The sequence below is a fragment of the Clytia hemisphaerica genome, unplaced genomic scaffold (genome assembly GCF_902728285.1).
Source record: "Clytia hemisphaerica strain Z4C2 unplaced genomic scaffold, Clytia hemisphaerica genome assembly, whole genome shotgun sequence".
Taxonomy (NCBI): Eukaryota; Metazoa; Cnidaria; class Hydrozoa; order Leptothecata; family Clytiidae; genus Clytia; species Clytia hemisphaerica.
In genome coordinates, this window is record NW_027103772.1 from 268040 (window position 1) to 288473 (window position 20434).

The window sequence follows — 20434 nt, forward strand, 5'->3', positions numbered from 1 at the left end:
TGATTGCTCTTTTTTTGGGTGATTTTTATTTTGTTCAAATCATCATGATTTCATCTTCTTAGCCAATTTCGTGTTTTAGTCATTTTACAAATTATCTTTAGAATTTTTTAAAATTATTAAAATTCAGAATTTATATGTTCAACAAAAACAGTAGAGAATAATGGAATTTTCATAAACAAAATTTTGTCCTTTTTTCGATTATTGTTATTAAATACAGTGTGTCCCAAAGATAAGAAAAGATTGCAATTTTCTGTTCAATCAATATATATTCAATGTCAAAGATGATTGAATAGTTTTTTGAGTTAAATATTAAAGTGAACAAATTTGGCATAAATTATGAGAATTTGACTTTATACATGAAAATTTGTCCGCTTTTTTCGGGACGCACTGTATATGGAACTTAAAGTTTCATAATACATTTAGGCTTTAGAGTTACATCATCAGAATATTCTCGACTGTAAAAGAAAGTGACGTCAAATAAGTATGAAAGTATGATTACAAATTTTTGTTGTTTATGCATTTATAAAGGAGCTTATAATTTATTTTTCAGATTCAAAAAAAGTTTTAAAAGACAAATTGTGATATTACTTAATAATATGACCATGGCAACAATTACAGGTAAGTGTAGCCAACACTCTCTAAATCCGTCCAATCTGTTTACTTCTCACACCTCTTGATGTACCGTCGTTTTTTATAAGTTTCCCATTTCCGCACTAAGATTCCTTTGCAACTTTTCTATCGGAGAAAGACCAGGACTTTGGGTAGTTAAAAAATGAGCTTCGGAAAGTTAGGCAGTTTCGTGAGTAAACACAAGATTTTCCCTACCATTAGAAACAAACACTTTCCAATCGCTTGCAGGTTATTTCGGGAAAAATAGCGGAAAGATTTCGGAAAAGGTCTCACGTTTAATTGATAACATGAGACAATATTACCCTTTTTTAAAGAACATTCCAAATTTTTGAAGCCTTTCGACTTTTTCAGTGTTTTTATCAATTTTCCTAAGAAATCGGGTACATGATTTTTTTATAAGAACAAACTATATAAGAACATAAGGCTTTCGATGACAAAAATATTGAGAATATTTAAAGGCTTCGTGGACTCTAAAACACCCAATTTCTTAGGAAAATGGACAAAAATACTCACAAAATGGCGAAAATAAGAACATGCTAAAAACATTTTTAGGCCTAAAACTCAAAAAGAGAATTCAAGGCTTCAAAAATTTTGGATGTTCTTATAGAGAAACGTGTAATGCAAACCCTTACAATGTTGTTGACTTGTTCTCAATGGCCATCGAAGCCTTATTATAATTTATTTCTTTATTTTCTGTATTTCATAGCAAATTTACCTGATAACCAAAACAATGATACATTGATTGCTTATCAATTCTTGGATTACAATAAAAATGAAACCATCAAAGAAAATATCCTTATGGTAGATGAGATATTTCAAAATATAAAAGACATTCGGTCGTTACACAGTCAGAAAAAGACGTTGAATCAAACAAAGCGATTTCTTTTGCATAGATCGCTTCAAAAACGACACGCGAACCGTGGAACCAGGTACAATAATTTCGATCTTTCAGGGGGTAAAAAGTTGAAATTTTTCTAAATTTGATTTTCTGATTTTTCCGACCCTTAGCGGGACTTTGGAAGTCCAAAAAAGGTACCCTTTTAAGGGCGGCACATACCGTACCCTCCATTTGCCTAAGTACCCCCCCCCCCCCGCGCGGCAAGTTATACACACTCGTTATTTATTAATTTAATAATTTGGCCTGTGGATTTCTTCTGTTCTATTATCCTGAGCCAAACTTATGACTATTTTTTGCCATACTATTTTCCAAAGTCCACGTTTCATTCGTCACATTATCCTAAAAAGAGTAGATACAAAACGACAAAAAGTTTCAAAAATGTTTTCTAAATGTTGAATCTCCCAATTCTCTTTATAGGGAGGATGCAGATGACATTTGTAAAACAGTGACTGATAATAGACGCGAATGGCAGGACCGTAGAGATTTGTTGAAAATGGCTGTCCCCTTGATCGGTGACTATATCAAAGCACAGGAAGAATATCTCCACAATGCCGTTAAAAATATCACAGATTACGTGGGTAAGTAATTGAGTATAATGGACTATAGTTTTCTACCGAATAATAGGCTAATTCCAGAAAAAATTAGAACTCCCTATGTCGAGGAGGTCTTCTTCAGGTCTTCAAAATTTTTAGGACGCTCTTGGATTTTTTAAATTTTTTTGGACCTCTCTGTATTTTCAGCCTTGTTTTACTGACCCCTGGGTTTTTTAATTTCCAGACCACCCTGAACGTAATTATATCTCCTTGACATACGGGATATAGACTGGCACGCCAGTCGGGCTGGAACGGTATCACGCGGGAAAAGTGAGCGTAGGAGTTAGGTAAGCGTAGGAAGAAATTTTGTCGGCGGCAAGGGCTGAAAGCCCGACTGGAGCGAAACCCCAGGAAGGAAAAAACGGCTAAGCTGAAGCCCCAATCTTACAACGCCAGATTTCGGCGTTGTAGAAATGAATGAACTTTGAGAAATTCGTGAAATGAGAAATGAAAACTTCCGTCAAAGTCGCAGATCGTGTTGTTTTGATTTTTGAGGAGTGAGTGATTGGAAGAAAAATGGCTGACTTCTAGTGGAAATTTTTATTTGAATAGATGTTTTGTTTCTTGTTTCTTATTTGATGAGTCTCTTCTTTGTGTATATATATGTGGCTTTTCTTCATGGTTCTCTGCATATGCAAAATTCGTTGAATCATTTTTGGTTGTCTTTTGTTTTGATTTGAGAGGCAAGAGAAGATGGAAAATCTTGTAACATCAGTTATCAGAACTTGTTGATTTGTTATCTTTTCCTATTCATAACTCATTCAATTTTAGGAATGGAGTATTCAGATCGCAAACACTATGGACTGTGAGTTTTTTTTTCATTTCAGCTTTCTTTTTCCTAGATTTACATGTGGTAATCAAAGGGATAACCCAGGTACAGTACCCTTCGTACCCTAACAATTATTTACTGACATTCAAACATAAGACTTTTTAATTTTCCAGGACTCACAAGTCAAAGGTTCTTTATCAAAAATATATGGATGTTGCACTACCAGAGACTACTACACGACACTGACACAATGTCGTACGTATTGGAAGTGCAACAAAACGTGCAACAAACTTTTGTGAATATCTACCTGGTTATCCCTTTGTTATCCCTATGATAAAATTATAGTTTTGAGCAGAAATAAAGTTATGGTAAAGCAGCACTGACAAACAACAAATTTCTCCAAAAAACATTTTCTTTCAAATAATGAAATATTAAAAGTCTTCTTACAAGATTTGAAAATGATTAAATTTTTTCACCATGCTTATGTTTTACTCAATTCTAGTAATTTTTCCAAAACTTATAACTTGCATAGAGGGAAATTTAGCAGAATTTATGGAGAAAATTAAGAATTCTCAGTTTGGCAACAAACATTTTCAAATGTACTGTACTATCACTTAAAACATTATTAAATTGCCAGATTAGTGTGGCAAGAAAACTCTAAAAAAATTTAGCCATAAATCTTCAAGTGTGAAGTTAATTTTATTTCCATAGCTCACTTGTTCAACAAATTCTTGTCAAATTGGATGTCGAACAAGTGGGTTGTTGAACAAATGAGTACCAAAATGATCGACAACCCAGTTGATTGACAATCCACTTGTTCGACCAACTATATAGTTGTTCGACCAACTATATAGTTGTTCGATAACCTATATAGTTGTTCGACAACCTATATAGTTGTTCGACAGACCAGTTGTTTGAGAAAAGAGTGTCAAACAAGTGGTTGTCGAGCAAATGGATGTCGAAATAATAACTGTCGAACAAGTGGGACTTCCCCAAAATTATAGTTGTACGTAGATGAAAATTTGTCAAAATTTATATTACGGTGAAAATTCTCAGTTTGATAACAAAAGTTTCTCGAATAGGTAACTTTAATTTACATAATTATAATATTAAATTGTAACATTAGTGGGACAAGAAAACTCTTTAAAAAAAATAGCCATAAATCTTGGTAGTGTAAAGAAAAGTGACAAGAAAATTCTTCAGCACATAGCCACAATCTATAGAAAAATGTCAGAATTTACATAATTCTTTTCTCACGAAAAAAATACTACATTTTTCTAAAGTTATGAATATATATATATATAAATTATGGATTTTCCATCAGAGCTATCTTATCACAGCACTAAATTCTGCAAATTTCAATTTTTAACAAATTAAATTTGTGCATGTCGATGTTACATTTTTCCTGACAGACTGAAAAACTTAATTATTTCAACATGACATCTAAAACTAGCAAAAGGTCTATCTATTTAATTTTCTATGCGTATATACGTGTAATTTTCCAGTGCTTGGCTGGTACGTTACATGCTGACAGTCAGGACAGGTTGTTTTTTGTAGCAGTGAGTCTGTTGAAGAGGGTTGGGCTGTCAGACAGCAGCCAGCCTGGGAGTGATGACATTGAGAGTTTCTTTAAACTAACCAGGAAACGCTGTTTATTCTCACGATAACCTAAAAATGGTTTTCAAACCGTACCAAAAACTTTTGTCAACTCAATATTATGTTGACTAAAATTTTTGGTACGGCTTGAAAACCTGATTTAGGTTATCGTGAGATATTAAAAGTGTCAGAATTATTGATTATTATGATATGTTATTTTATTCTAAAAATAGTGTCAAAATTTTTCCAAAATGGTTATATTGCTGGGTACTTTTGAGAAGAGTTCCTGCCTGGTTAGTGTTACTGTTGTATTCATTGTGTTGGAGAGGTTCACTTAGCCACAATGAGACTAGACTGCTAGAGTAATCAAGTTCCTTAACAAGTAGTCTGTAAGTACTAAAATAAAAAAGCAAAAAGTATTTAGGTGGAACCAAAATAGAAAAAATATTTCTTACCTTGAATGAAAGAGGCTAGCAAAAAGCCACCAACCTGGATAGGGAAAACTGAATAATCCTTGTACACTTTTGATGATTGTAGAAAACTGAAGCTAAATTGCAAATACTTACCTTTCTAAGAATGTATGAAAAAACAACTAAGATGTAAAAGTTTCAAAACTTGAAAAGTGGCTCATCCTTTTACCACCCAAAATTCAAAACAAAGTGGTCTGTCGGCTTTTCTCCCTCCAAAATTTAGGAAAGCACTCCCCCGTTCTCAAAACCTCCAAAATGAAGCCGTGGCAGAATGTTCTAGTCTGTAAATCAGCAGCCTCTCACCAACTTTTGCTCGCTCTCCTACGCAGCTCCTATTCTAGCAAACGCCCGCCGCCTTTATGTTCCCGCCCTCTGACATGATTAATTTACAGACTAGTTTGCTAGTCTATACGGGATATAGAATTTTTCTGGAATAACCCAATATTTTTGATTGAATCTTAAATGTTCCTTGGAATGTTCTCAAAACCCTTTTAGTTTCATATAGATAGAATTCATAGATTTTGATTCCTTCACATTTATTTTTACCAGGGGTCGATAAATTTTCAACCTTAAAAATTCTTTGAGTTCGTGATGGACGCAGCCTTTCTATAATTAATCCACGCAAAAATTAATACACTCTTCTCGAGATGCATCGATTTATTGTTGTCCTCGTTTTCAAACAGATTTCACTGCTATAAAATTACATATTCACGATGATAATTGTGTTGTTTACACCTCATGAGACATTTTGAATTTTAAGTACTTTTGTTTTAGAGTTAATGTTTGCCTTTTGGGAATTTAAGTTGGTTTAAATGTATAATTTGATAGCAATGAAATCTGTTTGAAAACGAGGACAACAATAAATTTATGCATCTCGAGAAGAGTGTATTCACTTAAAGGTATTTACGATACCTTTGCAGGCAATTTCCTACTAGAGTCTTAGGTGAGACGAATGTATTTTTTAAATAAAGCTCTAAGTTGAAAGCTATCATTCAAAACATTGTCTATTGATTGTTTCAGGTGATATCACAAAGGAATTATTATCGACCAAGATGGAATACAGTCTAAATCTAGCCTGTAAACAAGTTCAATATCAGCCTCCAGTTACGTGTCTCACGTCAAAGAAGAAACATGAAAAATTACGCATGCGTAATGAGCAAGCAGAAAGAATTCTTCAAAAATGCGAGCAATTGAAAGAGGCATTAACAGCCTTAGAACCGGTTTCTAGAAAAACGAAATTCAAGAAACGTTTCGAGAGCAGACGTGATGCTATGAAATATTTTTTGAGCACTCGAAAGTCGGATTCTGAGCTAGATTTTGATATAAGCACAAGAGGTGAATTTATTGTCGAAGAATTACGTAATGATTTGAATAGTCAATATTGGTAAAAATTGATTGGTTAATATTTTGAAACATTTTTCAATTCATGATAATAAATAGTAATTTCAATTTATACTTTCTTGGACATTTTTGTGTGTCTATCAAAACAAGATTCTGTTAACACGTTCACGGTCCAGCCCTTTTTAGAAATCAAAAATTTGACCTCTTCGAAGTTTTTCAAAAGGTTCGACCTTCACAGGGCTTCTAAAGCAACAGTATTACTTCGAATGCCATCAAATAGACCTTATCGGAGTTTTTGATTTTTCTAAAAAAGCGATGCATTGTGGGATTGTTTCGAGTGTATTACAATAGGTCATCGCTTTTTTAGAAAAATAAAAAACTCCGATAAGGTCTATTATGTAGCCCGGCCATAACAATGAGAGGAATAAACACGAAGACAAGTTAAATATTCCTCTCGAGCCATTAACTCAATGATTTATCTATACTTAAATTTATCTTTCCTACGGGCACCTTAATAGCATGACAAACCTGTTCCCAAAATGTCAACATCCTTAGCCCATAAAAAAACTTTATAAACTGAATTTGAATAGAGGCGGTGGAGACACGTGCGAGAATTTTTTTTTCGGGTTGGTGGAATCTAACCTGGAACGCTTTCTCGTATCTCCACCTCATTTCTCTTTCTGCCAATAAAAGTGAAATCTCCTTTTTGTCCCTGGGATAAAATCAGCGTATTTTTTGGGGATTTCCCTCACTTTTTCCAACCCTTAAGTAACCTTACTTATTGACGAACAGACTAATTGATTTTTTAATTTCATGTACACAGAAAATTTTATATTACTCAAATTCAAAAAAGGATTTTTCAAAAAAAAATTACAAAAACGAGATAAATTATACAGCGTGTACCGGACACAAGAAACTGAAATTGTAACAAAAAAACTGGTGACAAAAATTCCTATACAAAAAGTATAAAAAATCAAACCCCTGGCTGCTTCCAAATAGAAAAGTTTCGAAAATAAAAACTGGATAATTCATTTTCAAAACGAGTCATTAAGATATTCACGGTTATTCAAAACTTAAAGAAATACTAAACGAAACAAAACCAACTTTCCTGATTTGTTAATAAATTAATTGTACTCAAAATGTCAATAAAATCCCGGAATCACGGGACACATTATGATTGACACCATTTCACTCATCCGACATTTCAGAAGTAAAGCTCGACCTGCGTTTGCGGGCTACAGCTGACGTGCTAATCAATCCTTCGGCCGTATTGAACAGATTGATGGGTGATTTTCCATCTGTAATCAAGGTTGATTGCAAGCCTAATGATTTCAATAATTTGACCTGCATCTCTGGTCCTGCAGTGGCGATCGATTGGATCGTGTTTGGCCCAATAGCGTCAACCATATGCTTGAATTTTGCAGACTCGATGTGAGCAAGTTCTTGAGTCTTGTTAATCTCTAACTCATTCTGGTCCTTAATATATTTTGTTTCTGCGTCACGAGCGGCAGTCAAGCGTTTCAATTCGGAAGCCTGGAAAATAAGGATGGGAATTTATATACACCAATTAAGAAATACAAATCATTTTCATAATTTTCAAGTTGTTGCTCTCAATATCTAACTACGCTAAAGTCCTGGCAACAAAAAATCATTCAGTTTCAACAAAAAATGACGAGACAGAAGACAATCAAAATATTTAATTGTCTAAACCTTATCTATGATAAAATCTCGAATTCAGAACTAGTGGCAAGTTTTAAACAATAGAACTAGTATAAACACCCGATGTTTTGATTTTTTCCGTATGAAAAGATCTTGAATATCACGAATAAAGGGTAGTGTGTAAGACTGAAACAATTTGAGCAGAAAAGTGGAAGAAAATAGAAAAACAGCTTCTGGTCGTTTCTATGGAAAATCCTTTTAATGAAAAAATCCTTTATTCCAGCTATGATAACCAAATGACACTGAAGGGTAAGCGACCTTGCATATGAATGAAAGCCGTATCAAAAAGCTGTTTTCCCATCTCTTAACAATCCTTTGAGCAAAATACGTACAGCTTCGATATTGGAGGCTTCCGCTTTCAGTTGCGCTTGTTGTACAGCAGCTTCGCCCTCAATGCGCGCGGCTTCGGCGCGGGATTGTGCTTCCGCTTTAGCTTGACCAGTTGATTCAACAGCGGCACTTTCAGCTTGGAGTTGCAACAATTCTCGTCTAGCTTTTTCAGATGCGGCTTCATCTTGAATCTTTTGTCTTTCCAAACGACCACGTGCTTCTTGTTCCAATCTGTCAGCCTCATGTCTGTGAAGAGAAAAGAAAGAAATTGTCAAATTAAGACTCAACGCTTCTGCTCATCCTCTAGCAAAAATGTTTCTTATATAAAAAGAAGTCTGCGATTCAGACTAACCGACATTATGTTTGACCTTTTTTCAGTGACGGAGTCGATTAGTACTCTCGGGTACCTAATAGCCGGGGGGGTTGGAATAAGCGGGGGGGGGGGGGGGGGGGGGGGTTGGAAAAAATCTCAAAACTTAATAAGCGGGGGGGGGGGGGGGTTGGAATAAAAATGTCCTGGGTGGATAATTTATGTAAAAGAGGCTAATACAGCATAATTATGACAAAAAAGGGAAATTTCAAAAACATTTTCCCAAAAATTAATAAGGGGGGGGGGGGACGGCTATTAAGTACCCGAGAGTATTTGATTTTTCTGAATCCTGGCTGACCAGAGGAATGTAAAGAGATGGAAAAACAGTTTCTTGAAAACAATGGAAAAACGGCTCGCCATATACCATATATTGATGTCGAGTTAATAGGGTTCTTTTGTTGTCGCTATAAAAAATCTGCATAATTCTTTTGTTTCAAGCCTAATTATGCGCAAACTTTTAGGGCTTATATTTTGGGTACACCTCTCCTATACGAAAAAGTACCTATATCTTCTTGCTCAGAATTTCCTAGCGATTCTACTGATATAACCGCATCATGACCGCACCATTATATGGAGGACCATAGCTCGAGAAGATTCTAACTTCGTCTTGATTTTACTCGAGTTTTGGCAGTTTTACAAGAAACAATTTAATATCATTGCGTTAAGAATTTCTTTTGCTATACATTAGTAAATAAATTGCTCCTTATTCTTAAAAATTGAACTAGTAATCGGCGAAATCTAAATTTTCATTTTTATCGTCAAATCATGTAGAAACAGTCCGATTTGTATGGCGAGCCGTCTTTTCTGGACTTTCATTTAATGACCTAATCAACGTTTTTACAATAGAATTGTCAATAGAAGTGATCGTTGAACATTGAGTTATCAGTAAAGCTGTGTTTCTATCTTTTTACATTCCTCTGGGCTGACTGAAGACGATAGTAAATCAGTACTTTTACCGTTCTCGATTTTACAGGTCAAAACTGTGGAGTTATTCCTAATCGCTTCCCGATATCCGTAAAGACGCCATTGCAGTGTTGAAAATTAACCTCTGACGGCGCTATATCATCAAAAGTATTCGAGGGAACGCAGATCTCCGATCAAAGATTTTGGTATATAAATATAGTTTATATAAAGGTCCGTGATCGGGATACACAAACGGAAAGAAAGAACAAAAAGAAGAAATTTTCTTACTTTGCAGATGCTTCTTGTGAGGCTGTCGTAATCTCAATAGCCAATTGAACAGATTTCTGCAAAGCATCTCGGGTACGTTGATCCACAGGCTCGACAGACTGAATATCCACACTGGTAATGTTTAACCCGTTAGCTGGGAAAGTAAATTTCTCACGCACTTTATTTTTCTCGTCTAATCCAAAAACGGATGCGCGGATGATTTTAGCGGAATTCTTGTGGAAATCGTCGAATTTTACGGAAGCGACAGCACCACGGATACGGGACGCGATTGCTTTGCATGCATCTCCGATGAAATCGGGAACGGAGAATAATCGAGCACCGTCTTTTGCTTCGTGTGCGAAATGCCTGTTAAATAACGGTGAAAAATAATTTACATACAGTTGACTCCCTGTAATTCGATCTTCATGGGACCAAAAATTCTTCTAATCAGAGAACAATTCGAATTATAGAGAGTAATTTCATCTACTTTCTAGCTGAGTTGACCCAAATATATTAGTTCGAATAACAGAAAGGTCCGAATAATAGAAGTTCGAAATAGAGTGAGTTTACTGTATCTGTTCAGTGCCGAAAGAAGCAGTTTGATACAAGGGGATGTTTAAAGTTATTTTTTTGTTATGATATCGAAAGGAGGCGCGTCTGTATGCTGACAAGGCAAAATAATACAAAAGAATTTCTCAAAATTTGTGCTTGCAAGGCACCGAAAGGGAAGAAAGTTGTTTTTTATTTTGTTTAAAGATGCTGTGTCAGCAAATTGTAGGAGATACGGCAAACGATGTTCTCTTAGTTGCGACGCTTATACTTTAAGCTCTTATTAGTTGTAGAAACCCTACATTTGTACGTCAATTTCTTTTAGCAAAATTACAATTTATATAAAGGAGAACTCGGGGGTTTTATTCAGGCCCAGTGTACGGCGGACGGCGAATTTCGACGGTCCAAGGAATGAAGAGAATTACAATTTGTCGGTTCGCCTCTTACAGTTTATATCCACGCTGATATTGATTGGGCTTGCCAAGAATTCGCTGGACTAGAATCTAAAATTCCCCGAAGTTTATTTTTCATTCGTCAGCTTTTCAAATACAAAATGAAACCCCTGAAAACTAAAACAAAGAAAAGAAGAGAAATAATCCCTCACCAGTTGTATGACAGTTGAAGTGACAATCGGGCGTGGTCAGCCGTCTCCACGACAACGATATCAGTACAAAAGTCTGGGCCGAGTAATAGACATAAGGCCTTGATTACATTTGGTCGTTTTGGTTTTCCACCAGAAATGCTCAAGACGGTGAATTGTTCGTCGGGTAAAAGCATGACAAGGTCAGGTCCAAAGTTGACTCTGCAAGAAGAAATTCAAAGCACATAAGCTAATGTACAATACGAAAATTTGCTCAAGTTAGGGAGATTTGAGTTACGGAGTAAAGGTTTAAGAGGAATTGTTAACTGTTTGAATGAGCCATAAAACTTGTTCGAATTAAGGAGACACTCGAGTTACAGAGGTTCGAGTTAAAGAGACGCCAATGTAGTAAGCTTTGAAAAGGCCGTTTTTTTCGGGAAAGGGAAATATTTAGTAAAAATATTTCAACTACATTTCGAAAAACGGCTTCAAGATTTTTAAGCTTAGGGGAACTTTTCAAGAAATTGGCAATGTTGGCGAGTTTGAAAAAATACCATGTCAGCTCAAATAATCACTATTTAAGAGCTGCTTCTTCGTGCCTGTGTATAATAGGAGTATTTTTTTTAGCAATGGGGATTTCATTTACCTGGCTTTCTTGTCTTTGTAATCATAGATTTGCACTGCAGCATTGTGGGGCACGCGGAAAACAACCACTTTCGTTTTGTCTCTTGCCTTGCTTGCTCCCTTGGATCCACGCTCACTTCGGTCAGCGAGTGGGTCTTTACCTATAAGAAAAAATGATAAAACATTATCAATAAATTACGTAGTTTGCACATTATGAGGGGGTCTATGTAACGAATCCTGCATTACTAAAAATAGACAAAAAGAACGACAAATTTCACCGTCCACAACCACCCCTGCGGATTTATTCCTTTGTTTATCACGGGAATTAACTACATATGGTTTAAAAGAACGACAAATTACGCATGCGTGTTACAATGCAGGATTCTTTAGAGGAACAGACTGTTATACAAAGCGAAAGCGGTTAGCGATCTATCATCGTTAACTAAAGATATAATGAAAATGTAGAAGAATAGATCCTGATAATCTCTAATTTCAAAAGTATAGTTTTTGAGTTGACTAGAGTCTATTTGTGACTGAACTTTGCTTTTTGATATTGTTTACCAATTTAGCACGAGCCAATTCATGATATTCATGACGTAATTTTTTCTACGATAATACCACGGTTTAAGCTAGTAGTGTCAACTTTAAACTAGACAAAAGTTGTATAAAATTTGCCACTACAGGCAAAAACCAGGGTCTTTCCGTAGAAAACACTACGTCATGAATATCATGAATTGGTGTACTTTTAAGTGTCATTCAATCAAAATCTCAAGTGAAATCGAGGCTAGTTTTAAAGAAACATGAATTTAGAAGATTAAAATTTAGAGATAAAGATAAGTATGGAAAGATAAATATGGAAAAAGTTTTCTCCATACCTTGCGCCAACAAGTCTTCGACGACAGGTGGCAATTCTTTGGCCCACAGTTCTTCATCCTGATCTAACATGTAGGTTTGACCAACCACAGCACGCACTTGACCGGTCTTGATGTTTCGAACGTAAACACCTTCGTTTGCATCCAGTGGAATTGCTTTACGATGACTGGTCACTTCGACCTGGATAAAACAGATGAGATGGAGTTTTTATAAGATACTTTAATAATTGGTCATTTGAAATAATAAGAATGACGCGTTCTTTAGAAAAAGTAACAAAATTGTTTTATTACTGGTTAACAAGATGGAGTTTTTACCAGCTCTTATTTGATTTGGTTGGTAAGAGCTTGTAAAAACTCCATCTCGTTCCGGTTTTTTTAAGACTTTTCCAGGACTTCCAAGAGGCCCTGCTGTGTTGGGATGGATGAAGGCACCGTTCTGCTTTGTTCTCGAACCGGTGCAAGTATGATCATGGAAACAAACTTAACGTGGCTTAATTTTGTCACCTTCATTGAAAAATTCATTCAATTGTGTCTCTCTAGACAATTAAACATACATGTTCCTTTTATAAGAACGTTCAAACATTTGGAAGCCTTCGAGTGTTCTTTGTTTTTTGTTTTCTAAGCTTTAAAATGTTCTTGAAATGTTCTTGTTTTCATCATTTTGAGAGTATTTTTTTTAAATATCTTCGTAAAAAATCGGGTCTACAAAGCCTGAAAATGTTCTTAACTTGTTCTTAATATTTGGGCCATCGAAGCCTTATGTTCTTATATAGTTTGTTCTTATAAAAACATGTGAATGACAAACCTCAACAGGTGGTACGTATTCACGTGGACCTCTGATCATCCATCGATCACCAGGAGCTCGTTTCTCTTTTCCATCCATAAATTCTTCGGTGGTTTTGAGAATCAAACCTTCATCCTCACCAAGAACATACACGTTTTGAGTGCCTTTCTCAAAACGTTCTCCTGGTTGCAAGAAAAATGATTTCTCACCCTAAAGAAAAGAAGAAGAAAATTGATGTATGAAATGTCAATATTGGATGATTTCAATTTTAATTTGGAGTCTACTATACCGGGTGCAGCAGAAAAAACTTTGGACGTTTGGCGAGCCACTGAGGCCGAACAAAGTCTTGTTTAGACTCAAAACCACTTTTATTAGAAAGAGGACATGCTAACTTAAATTTTGCGGTATAACTTTTTAAGTTTGGTCAAGTAGTTGTCAAGATATAAGCTTTTGAAGTCAAAATTCACTTTTCGAAAAGTGTAAAAAACACGTAAAAAAAGGTGTATTAAATTTATGCAAATAATGAAAAAATAGCTCAGTATTTGACTTATTTAACGACTTTTACGACATAATTAATTGTTAAAATACTTTTAAAAGCAGTTTTCGTTTACAACATAGTCAGTTTTTAGTAAATAGTCAGTTTTTAGAAATATTTGAAAAAAATTCTTATCGAAAACGCTTAAAAATGCTTAATTTAATACCCTTTTATTACGTGTTTTTCACACTTTTCGAAAAGGAATTTTAACTTCAAAAGCTTATAACTTGACAACTACTTGACCAAACTTAAAAAGTTATACTGCAAAATTTAAGTTAGCATGTCCTCTTTCTAATAGAAGTGGTTTTGAGTCTAAACAAGACTTTGTTCGGCCTCAGTGGCTCGCCAAACGTCCAAAGTTTTTTCTGCTGCACCCGGTAGGCTGCATTGCATGAAAACTGCATACATCAATCGCAAGTTAGTTCTTTATTTCTAGAATTAGAAAGAATTATTGATTCCAAGGCAAAATGTAAAATAAAGACATTTAAAATCCTAGAGGAAGCAAAGTGAAGACCTAACCGTAATATCTTTTCAAATTAGGCCTTTTTATCAACAAGGCAAAGTGTAAAATAAAGATGTTTATAAAACCCAAAGATTGATACAATTAGTGAAGACTTAACTCAAATCCACCTCTTTTCACCACTAGTCAAAAAATCAAGAAATTCTCAAAACTCACCTTGACTAATTTCTTTTGACCAAGTTGTGGTTTACCGTCGGCTCCAACAGGATCACAAATGATACAATATTGACGGTTGTTCAATGTTGTAATGTTGACCACATCAACCACCTGGGAAATATCAATAATTCAATTTTCGTTAAAATTCCTACAAATTTTCTTTCATTTTTAATTGCAAGTATGCTTCATTATAAAATTACAACAAGTCAAGATTAGGAAGGCAGAAAAGTTTGATAGACCACATCCACCACCTGGGAAATGCTATAAATCATTGCCATGGAATGATATTGAACAGGTGCTCGGTGATGAACAAACAAGATACCAGAATGGAGTAAAATTTGAAAAATAGTCAATAATAGTTTAATAATGATCACACTTCTTTACAATTTTTGTTCAAATTTCTACTATTTTTCATTCAGTTTTAATTGCAAGTATGCTTCATTATAAAATAACTACAAGTCAAGATCAGGAAGGCAGAAAAGTTTGATAGAGGAGGTTAGAAAATGAGCTCCAATTTATATCTTTAGTCAAAGACCATAGCATGCTTTCTTTGGCTATCTATATACGATCAGTTGCCAGTGCAAGGTGGTCAACTATTATTAAAAGTAATTAACAAAGGGGAAAGTGGGATAAAAAACTGGTTCCATCATTTGTTATACTACAGACCCCTTTCTGTCCATCCATCGTCAGACCATCTCTTTATTGTGAAAAACAACCCTCCAAGGTCTCGTCTATGACTTGTGACATAAAAGTTTAATGTTTAACTGTGAAAAATAACTTCCATTTTACCTCCTCATAGACGTTTGGGATATGTGTTTCAGTATCTTCAAGTGAGATCAACCATTCTTCACCATTTTTTCGTGTCTTTTTCAATTTTTCATCATTGAATGTTCGTGTTGCTCTCATATGTAATGCAACTTTGTCTGTCAACACATAAGCATCAACAATTTCGACAACTTCTTCATATGCCCCGGGTAAATAAGCACCAGTCTTTTTGACAACCCATTCCTCACCTGTCACACGTGGGTTACTCTCGCGATCCTGAAAGAAAAGAATAATGTATAAGAAAATTGAATAGAGTAAAATCTTGCATCTTACAAGAGTTTCGGTTTTCAAAGAATATTTCATCGATTTTTATTTGAGCTGTGATACTCACAACAACAATCTTGAGCAGCTATTTTCTTTGGCAAAGTCAATTTTATGAAAAAAAAGCATTTAATTTTCAAATTTAAATATAAGCTCATCTTTGCAACTTGGAAGAAAAGACCAGGATGAAATTGACCTGAGCCCTAAAAAACCTCTTGCATTACAGATTCAAAATAGGCCAATTTCACTAAAATATACACGAGTTCCTTACCAAAGTTTCTTTTCTTGCTCTCAATTTGATGGCTTGATTAGGTTTGATGATAACAGCCCTGATAGTTTCAACAACTTCAACTTCTTTTCTTGGAATATAGGTTCCAGGCCCTTCAAAAAGCCATTCGTCACCAGCAACGTAATCTTTTTTTGCATCACTTGTGAAATCAAGTAGAGCTCTCAAACGTAAAGCTGAGTTAGCTGGAACAACTTGTAAAGGTGTTTTTGGTTTCTTCAAAGTTTCTCCAGGGTATAATGGAAATGGGTCTTGGGCAAGTCTGATTTCCTTTAAAATAAAAAATAAAATAAATTGATGAAAACTTTGGTCAGTAGGAGGCTATGGAGCAGTGGTGTATCTTCTAAGGAACAGATTAAAAATCAACAATCTGAGGAATCTGAGGCAAATATTTGCTTTTTCAGGAAAACAATGACACTTTTGGCTGTTTGCTATCATGTATAGTTTTGTGATCTCATTCTTGCTATTTTAAGACTCAAATGTAACCTTCGAGCATTTTGTAGTGCCTGATATATACCACAGTAAAAGTTTCTCCAGTAAAAGGACTAACTGGCTTTGCATGCATCAAAAAAAGAGTTAGAAAATGTGTAGCAATTTTTTGGCAAGCACGGTTTTTACATCCTGAAATGGATAAATTTTCAATTTTTAGTTTATAAGTAATCCAAAAGCGCATCGCAGATTGTGAAATGCAATACACTAGTTAATTCTATCCCTGCTTTGTCTTAATTTTTCATTGTGTAAAAATAAATAGCAAAGAAAAAATAAGACTCACCAAGTCAGCATGTTTCAATTTAGCTTGACCATTTTCATCGAAAATAACTTTGCCTTCAGCATCGATTGACACAGGGTTTTCAATAACACAATAGTGTCTTGGAGGGATGGTGATCATTTGCTGGGGTCCAAAGACAACTTTCTCATTGTCTTGACGGATGTAGGTCTTTGGACCAACTTCAACAGAAGTGACATTTGTATTTTGGTCGAGAATGTGAATGTAATAATATGGTGGAATTCTGTAAATACTGGTGGATTCATCGCTTCCTCGTCCTTTTGAAGCCATGTTGGTAACTTGAAATAACAAAAGTTATAAAAACTCAATGTTACAAAACTCTCTTAGTATAGTAAGGTTGCAAAAATTAAGTCTGTCCTCTATCCAAACATTAATCTTATAATAAAACTTCATCACCAAGTGTTTAATTGCTTTTATAGCTATTTTAGACATTGAAATCTAATTCTTTCAGAAAATGATTATTTTGCAATAATGACCAGGGAGTGCATCATCAAAAGTTTGAAGTCATAGGAAAGTCCCTTAATATTTCTGGAATTTGCTGACAAATCAAAATTTAAGGAAATAATTGTTTTCAGAGCAAATTCAGCAGCTAAAGCCATCCAAATTCAAACTTACCACAGAAAACGCTGATTGGATGTTTTGTTTATGAACCCAACCCCTTCCATAACATTGCCATGTAATAGAACTTAAATCTTAAAACCCAGGGTAAAGTCACACAAACCGGCGGGGAAAATGGCTGGGGTCAATCTATATGACAGGGCTTCTTTTTGTGCTTTGGTTTTAGGTCATTTTTTTTGTTTTTTCTTAAAGATATATCAAAGTAATTGGTTATTGAAGTAATCAATTGGTTATCGAAGTTGTCAAAGTTATCAAAAGTAATCAATAACGATCAAAGTACTCGAACGGTTATTGAGTCTTCGAAGGGTTGTTAAGAAAGTGATCGAATACTCAAAATTTTTTTGAAATTTTGGTACCCAACATTTGATTTAATCAATAAGTGGTTGTTTGATTACTTTGATCATTATCGATTACAGTAAGTTGGTCTAATATCGACATCCCTCTTCCAATTCTGACACCCTTCTTTAGAGACAGGAATAATATGAAAGCTTCAATCACTGATTGAAAAAGAATTATTCCTCTCTGACCATTAAGCAAAGAAAAACAGTTTCAACCTTTCTATCAATTTCAGCTGATAAAGAGGGTGTCGTAATTAGAGGAGGGATGTCGACATTAGATTAAGTGGCGGTACTTCCATAATCGAATTGATCGATTACAGTACCGTCTGGCTTGAACCGACTACCGTGAGATCGGGTAACTTGCATCAGTGAAGGCTAACATGCATAGCCCTCAAATGAAAGAAAGACCTGGCTGGTAATTAAAATACAAAGTTAAATCAAAACAAAAATGGTAGAGTAGAGCTTTGTGCGGAGCTGCGTAGTTGTATTTTAATGACCAGACAGGTCATTCATTTGTGGGTTATGCATGTTAGCCTCCACTGATGTAAGTTACCCGATCTCACGGTACCCAATTCCCCTCACATGGCATGGGTTGACCCAGGTAAAGGTTTATTCACTTTGCCAAGTGAACCGCTGCAAGTGGGAATCGAACATTAGTCGCCTGTGCAGCAACCAATGTCAATAACTACTTTACCACAGCTGACAGAGCCTAAATCACAACAACAACGTTGTTTTCGGCACAAGTTTGAGCTTAGATGGCTCCCCTAAAACATCTAAAGATGTACAAATTATACAATACTTACAAGAATCGCCCTGTTGAGGGTTCATAATCTCACACTCATTTGTTTAATTTGTTTTGAGACAAAAAAACTATTTCATTTTTACCTTTTGCCTTGCTTTGTGACATAAAGATAGCAATTTTTCTTGCTTTAGAAACTCAAACCTAGTTTCACATGGTGTTTTCTGAAGTGTTCATAATGTTTGTATAAAAAATAAAAACAAGCTTCTTTCTTTCAAGTTGAGAGATATAATAGAGGACCAAAGTATATATCGTCAATCAAACATCAAGCAAATTTCCTTTCAATTTCTATCAACCTCTATTCATCCATTTCTGCCCAGATACTTCTTCAAATCTTCAGAAGGCTTTTATACTATTCTGACCCTGAATTAAGTGGTGAAAAGCTTGTACTATATGGTGCAATATGTAGTAAATTTACTTACTTTTTTTCCAGAAATCTGTCCTTCCAAAACCTTCGATTCGGGCGTAGATTTGCAAAGTGATGTTTACAAAATTTTGTGCTGATTCCTGCGATTTATCAAATAATGAAAAGCCCGTCTACATTGTAAAACCTTTTCGAGAACCTACTAAAATTCAAAAAACAAAAAAAACTATAAAATATTCCCTTATCAGATTGAATTGAATAATCTTGCTTGAATATGTAATTTTCAGCTTAAAAGAGATTCTTTTAACTACTTCTTATGATTTCAAAAATATCAGAACTCCAATCTTTAAAGTCTTGTAGTGTGTACGAGCCTTTAGCTCTTGCAACGCAATCTTGCACCATCGCGTTGCTTTTTTTCTCCTCCTTGTCAAATTCTAGACCTAAAAGGGTTTCTCAAAGGAGGGTACAATTTGGCAAAAAATAATATTCACATGTCAAAGAAAGTTCCTTGATAGAAAGCTGTTCAAGTAGTCAGAAAAATATTTTTTTCGCTCTTCTTCTAAATTTACTTCCGGGTTTTCATATCATTAAGTGGAAAGCCCTAGCTCCCGACTCGCGGGGAAAACCCCGGAGAAGACACGCCTTCTTAACTTCCTTCGTTCTTCGTGCTGCACCTATTACACCCGGATAATAAAGCGCACCAGTTTTTATTTATCTGATTTGAGATCTGATTCCATTCCTGAACCATCAGTACAACTAACACTGTCCGAAAATAAAAGAAAATGCATAGAGGTGCAAAAAAGGATAAGGATAAGGAGCTGAAACTTTATATAGAGTCAATTTTGAGATTCCAAGTACAGTACACAGTACAAAAGATTTGCTACAACCTATTATATAAAAAGAAAATCGGCCTGGGGACGAGGTTAGTCTAATCTACGGGATAGATTCATATATTTATAAAGTCTGAAGGATTTCCTACCTAAACTCGGCACACTTTTCAGCAAAACCCCGATATCTAGCCCTTCGGGCTTTATAATATAAATCTATGGATAGATTGGTATTTTTGCTGACAACGCAAAACAATGTTCGGACTGAATAAGCAATATTTCATTTTAATTTCACTTATGAGCTATAGATGATATAGATACTTATCACAGTATTCTTTTAATCTTCAAGCAACTAATATATAGATGATAAACTATGAAATCGTACGCTCGGTGCTGAGAGCCAACTCGTTTGTTTCTAAGAACATCCAAAATTGTTAAACCTTTCAAATGTTCTTAATTTTGAGTTTTAAAAGATGTTAATTTAACTATTTTGTGAGTAATTTTTGTGCAATTTCTTAGGAAATTTGATGTTTTAGAGTCCACGAAACTAAATGTTCTAAGACCTCTAAAGAACTTCTTTTTATAAAAAAATGTCTATTATTGAAAGCTTTCCAACAATTTCATCAATACTAAAATTAAGGAAGTTTTAGCAGAGAGATAATATAAACAGGCCGGATTAAGAGGATATCGTCAATGTGCAATTATGACAATGATAATGACTTTTATTTTGCATTCTATACTGACGACGTCAAGTGGTTTCAAGATGTCGTTTGATATCTTTATACACGTTTTTTTTTAAATAAGAACAAACTATATAAGAACA

The 20434-nt window shown here is 34.9% G+C and overlaps 2 protein-coding genes across 3 annotated transcripts; one reads left to right on the top strand and one right to left on the bottom strand.

Moving 5' to 3' along the window:
• The first annotated feature begins 524 nt into the window (after positions 1-524).
• LOC136806066 (uncharacterized) lies at positions 525-6344 on the top strand. Its single transcript, XM_067062636.1, has 4 exons — positions 525-618; positions 1337-1559; positions 1946-2106; positions 5977-6344. Exons 1-4 carry the CDS (start codon positions 597-599, stop codon positions 6342-6344), a joined length of 774 nt encoding a protein of 257 aa, XP_066918737.1. The 5' UTR covers positions 525-596.
• Positions 6345-7236: 892 nt separating this feature from the next.
• LOC136806084 (major vault protein-like) lies at positions 7237-18983 on the bottom strand. 2 transcript variants are annotated; one of them, XM_067062654.1, is made up of 12 exons: positions 18843-18983; positions 16651-16943; positions 15864-16148; positions 15296-15547; positions 14507-14617; positions 13317-13505; positions 12515-12692; positions 11662-11800; positions 11040-11237; positions 9908-10252; positions 8349-8592; positions 7237-7830 (listed from the first exon to the last, which is right to left on the bottom strand). In XM_067062654.1, exons 2-12 carry the CDS (start codon positions 16933-16935, stop codon positions 7486-7488), a joined length of 2571 nt encoding a protein of 856 aa, XP_066918755.1. In that variant the 5' UTR covers positions 16936-16943; positions 18843-18983; the 3' UTR covers positions 7237-7485. The 2 variants fall into 2 exon arrangements, with proteins under 2 accessions (XP_066918755.1, XP_066918754.1); XM_067062653.1 differs by lacking the exon at positions 18843-18983 and adding an exon at positions 18507-18829.
• Positions 18984-20434: the final 1451 nt, after the last annotated feature.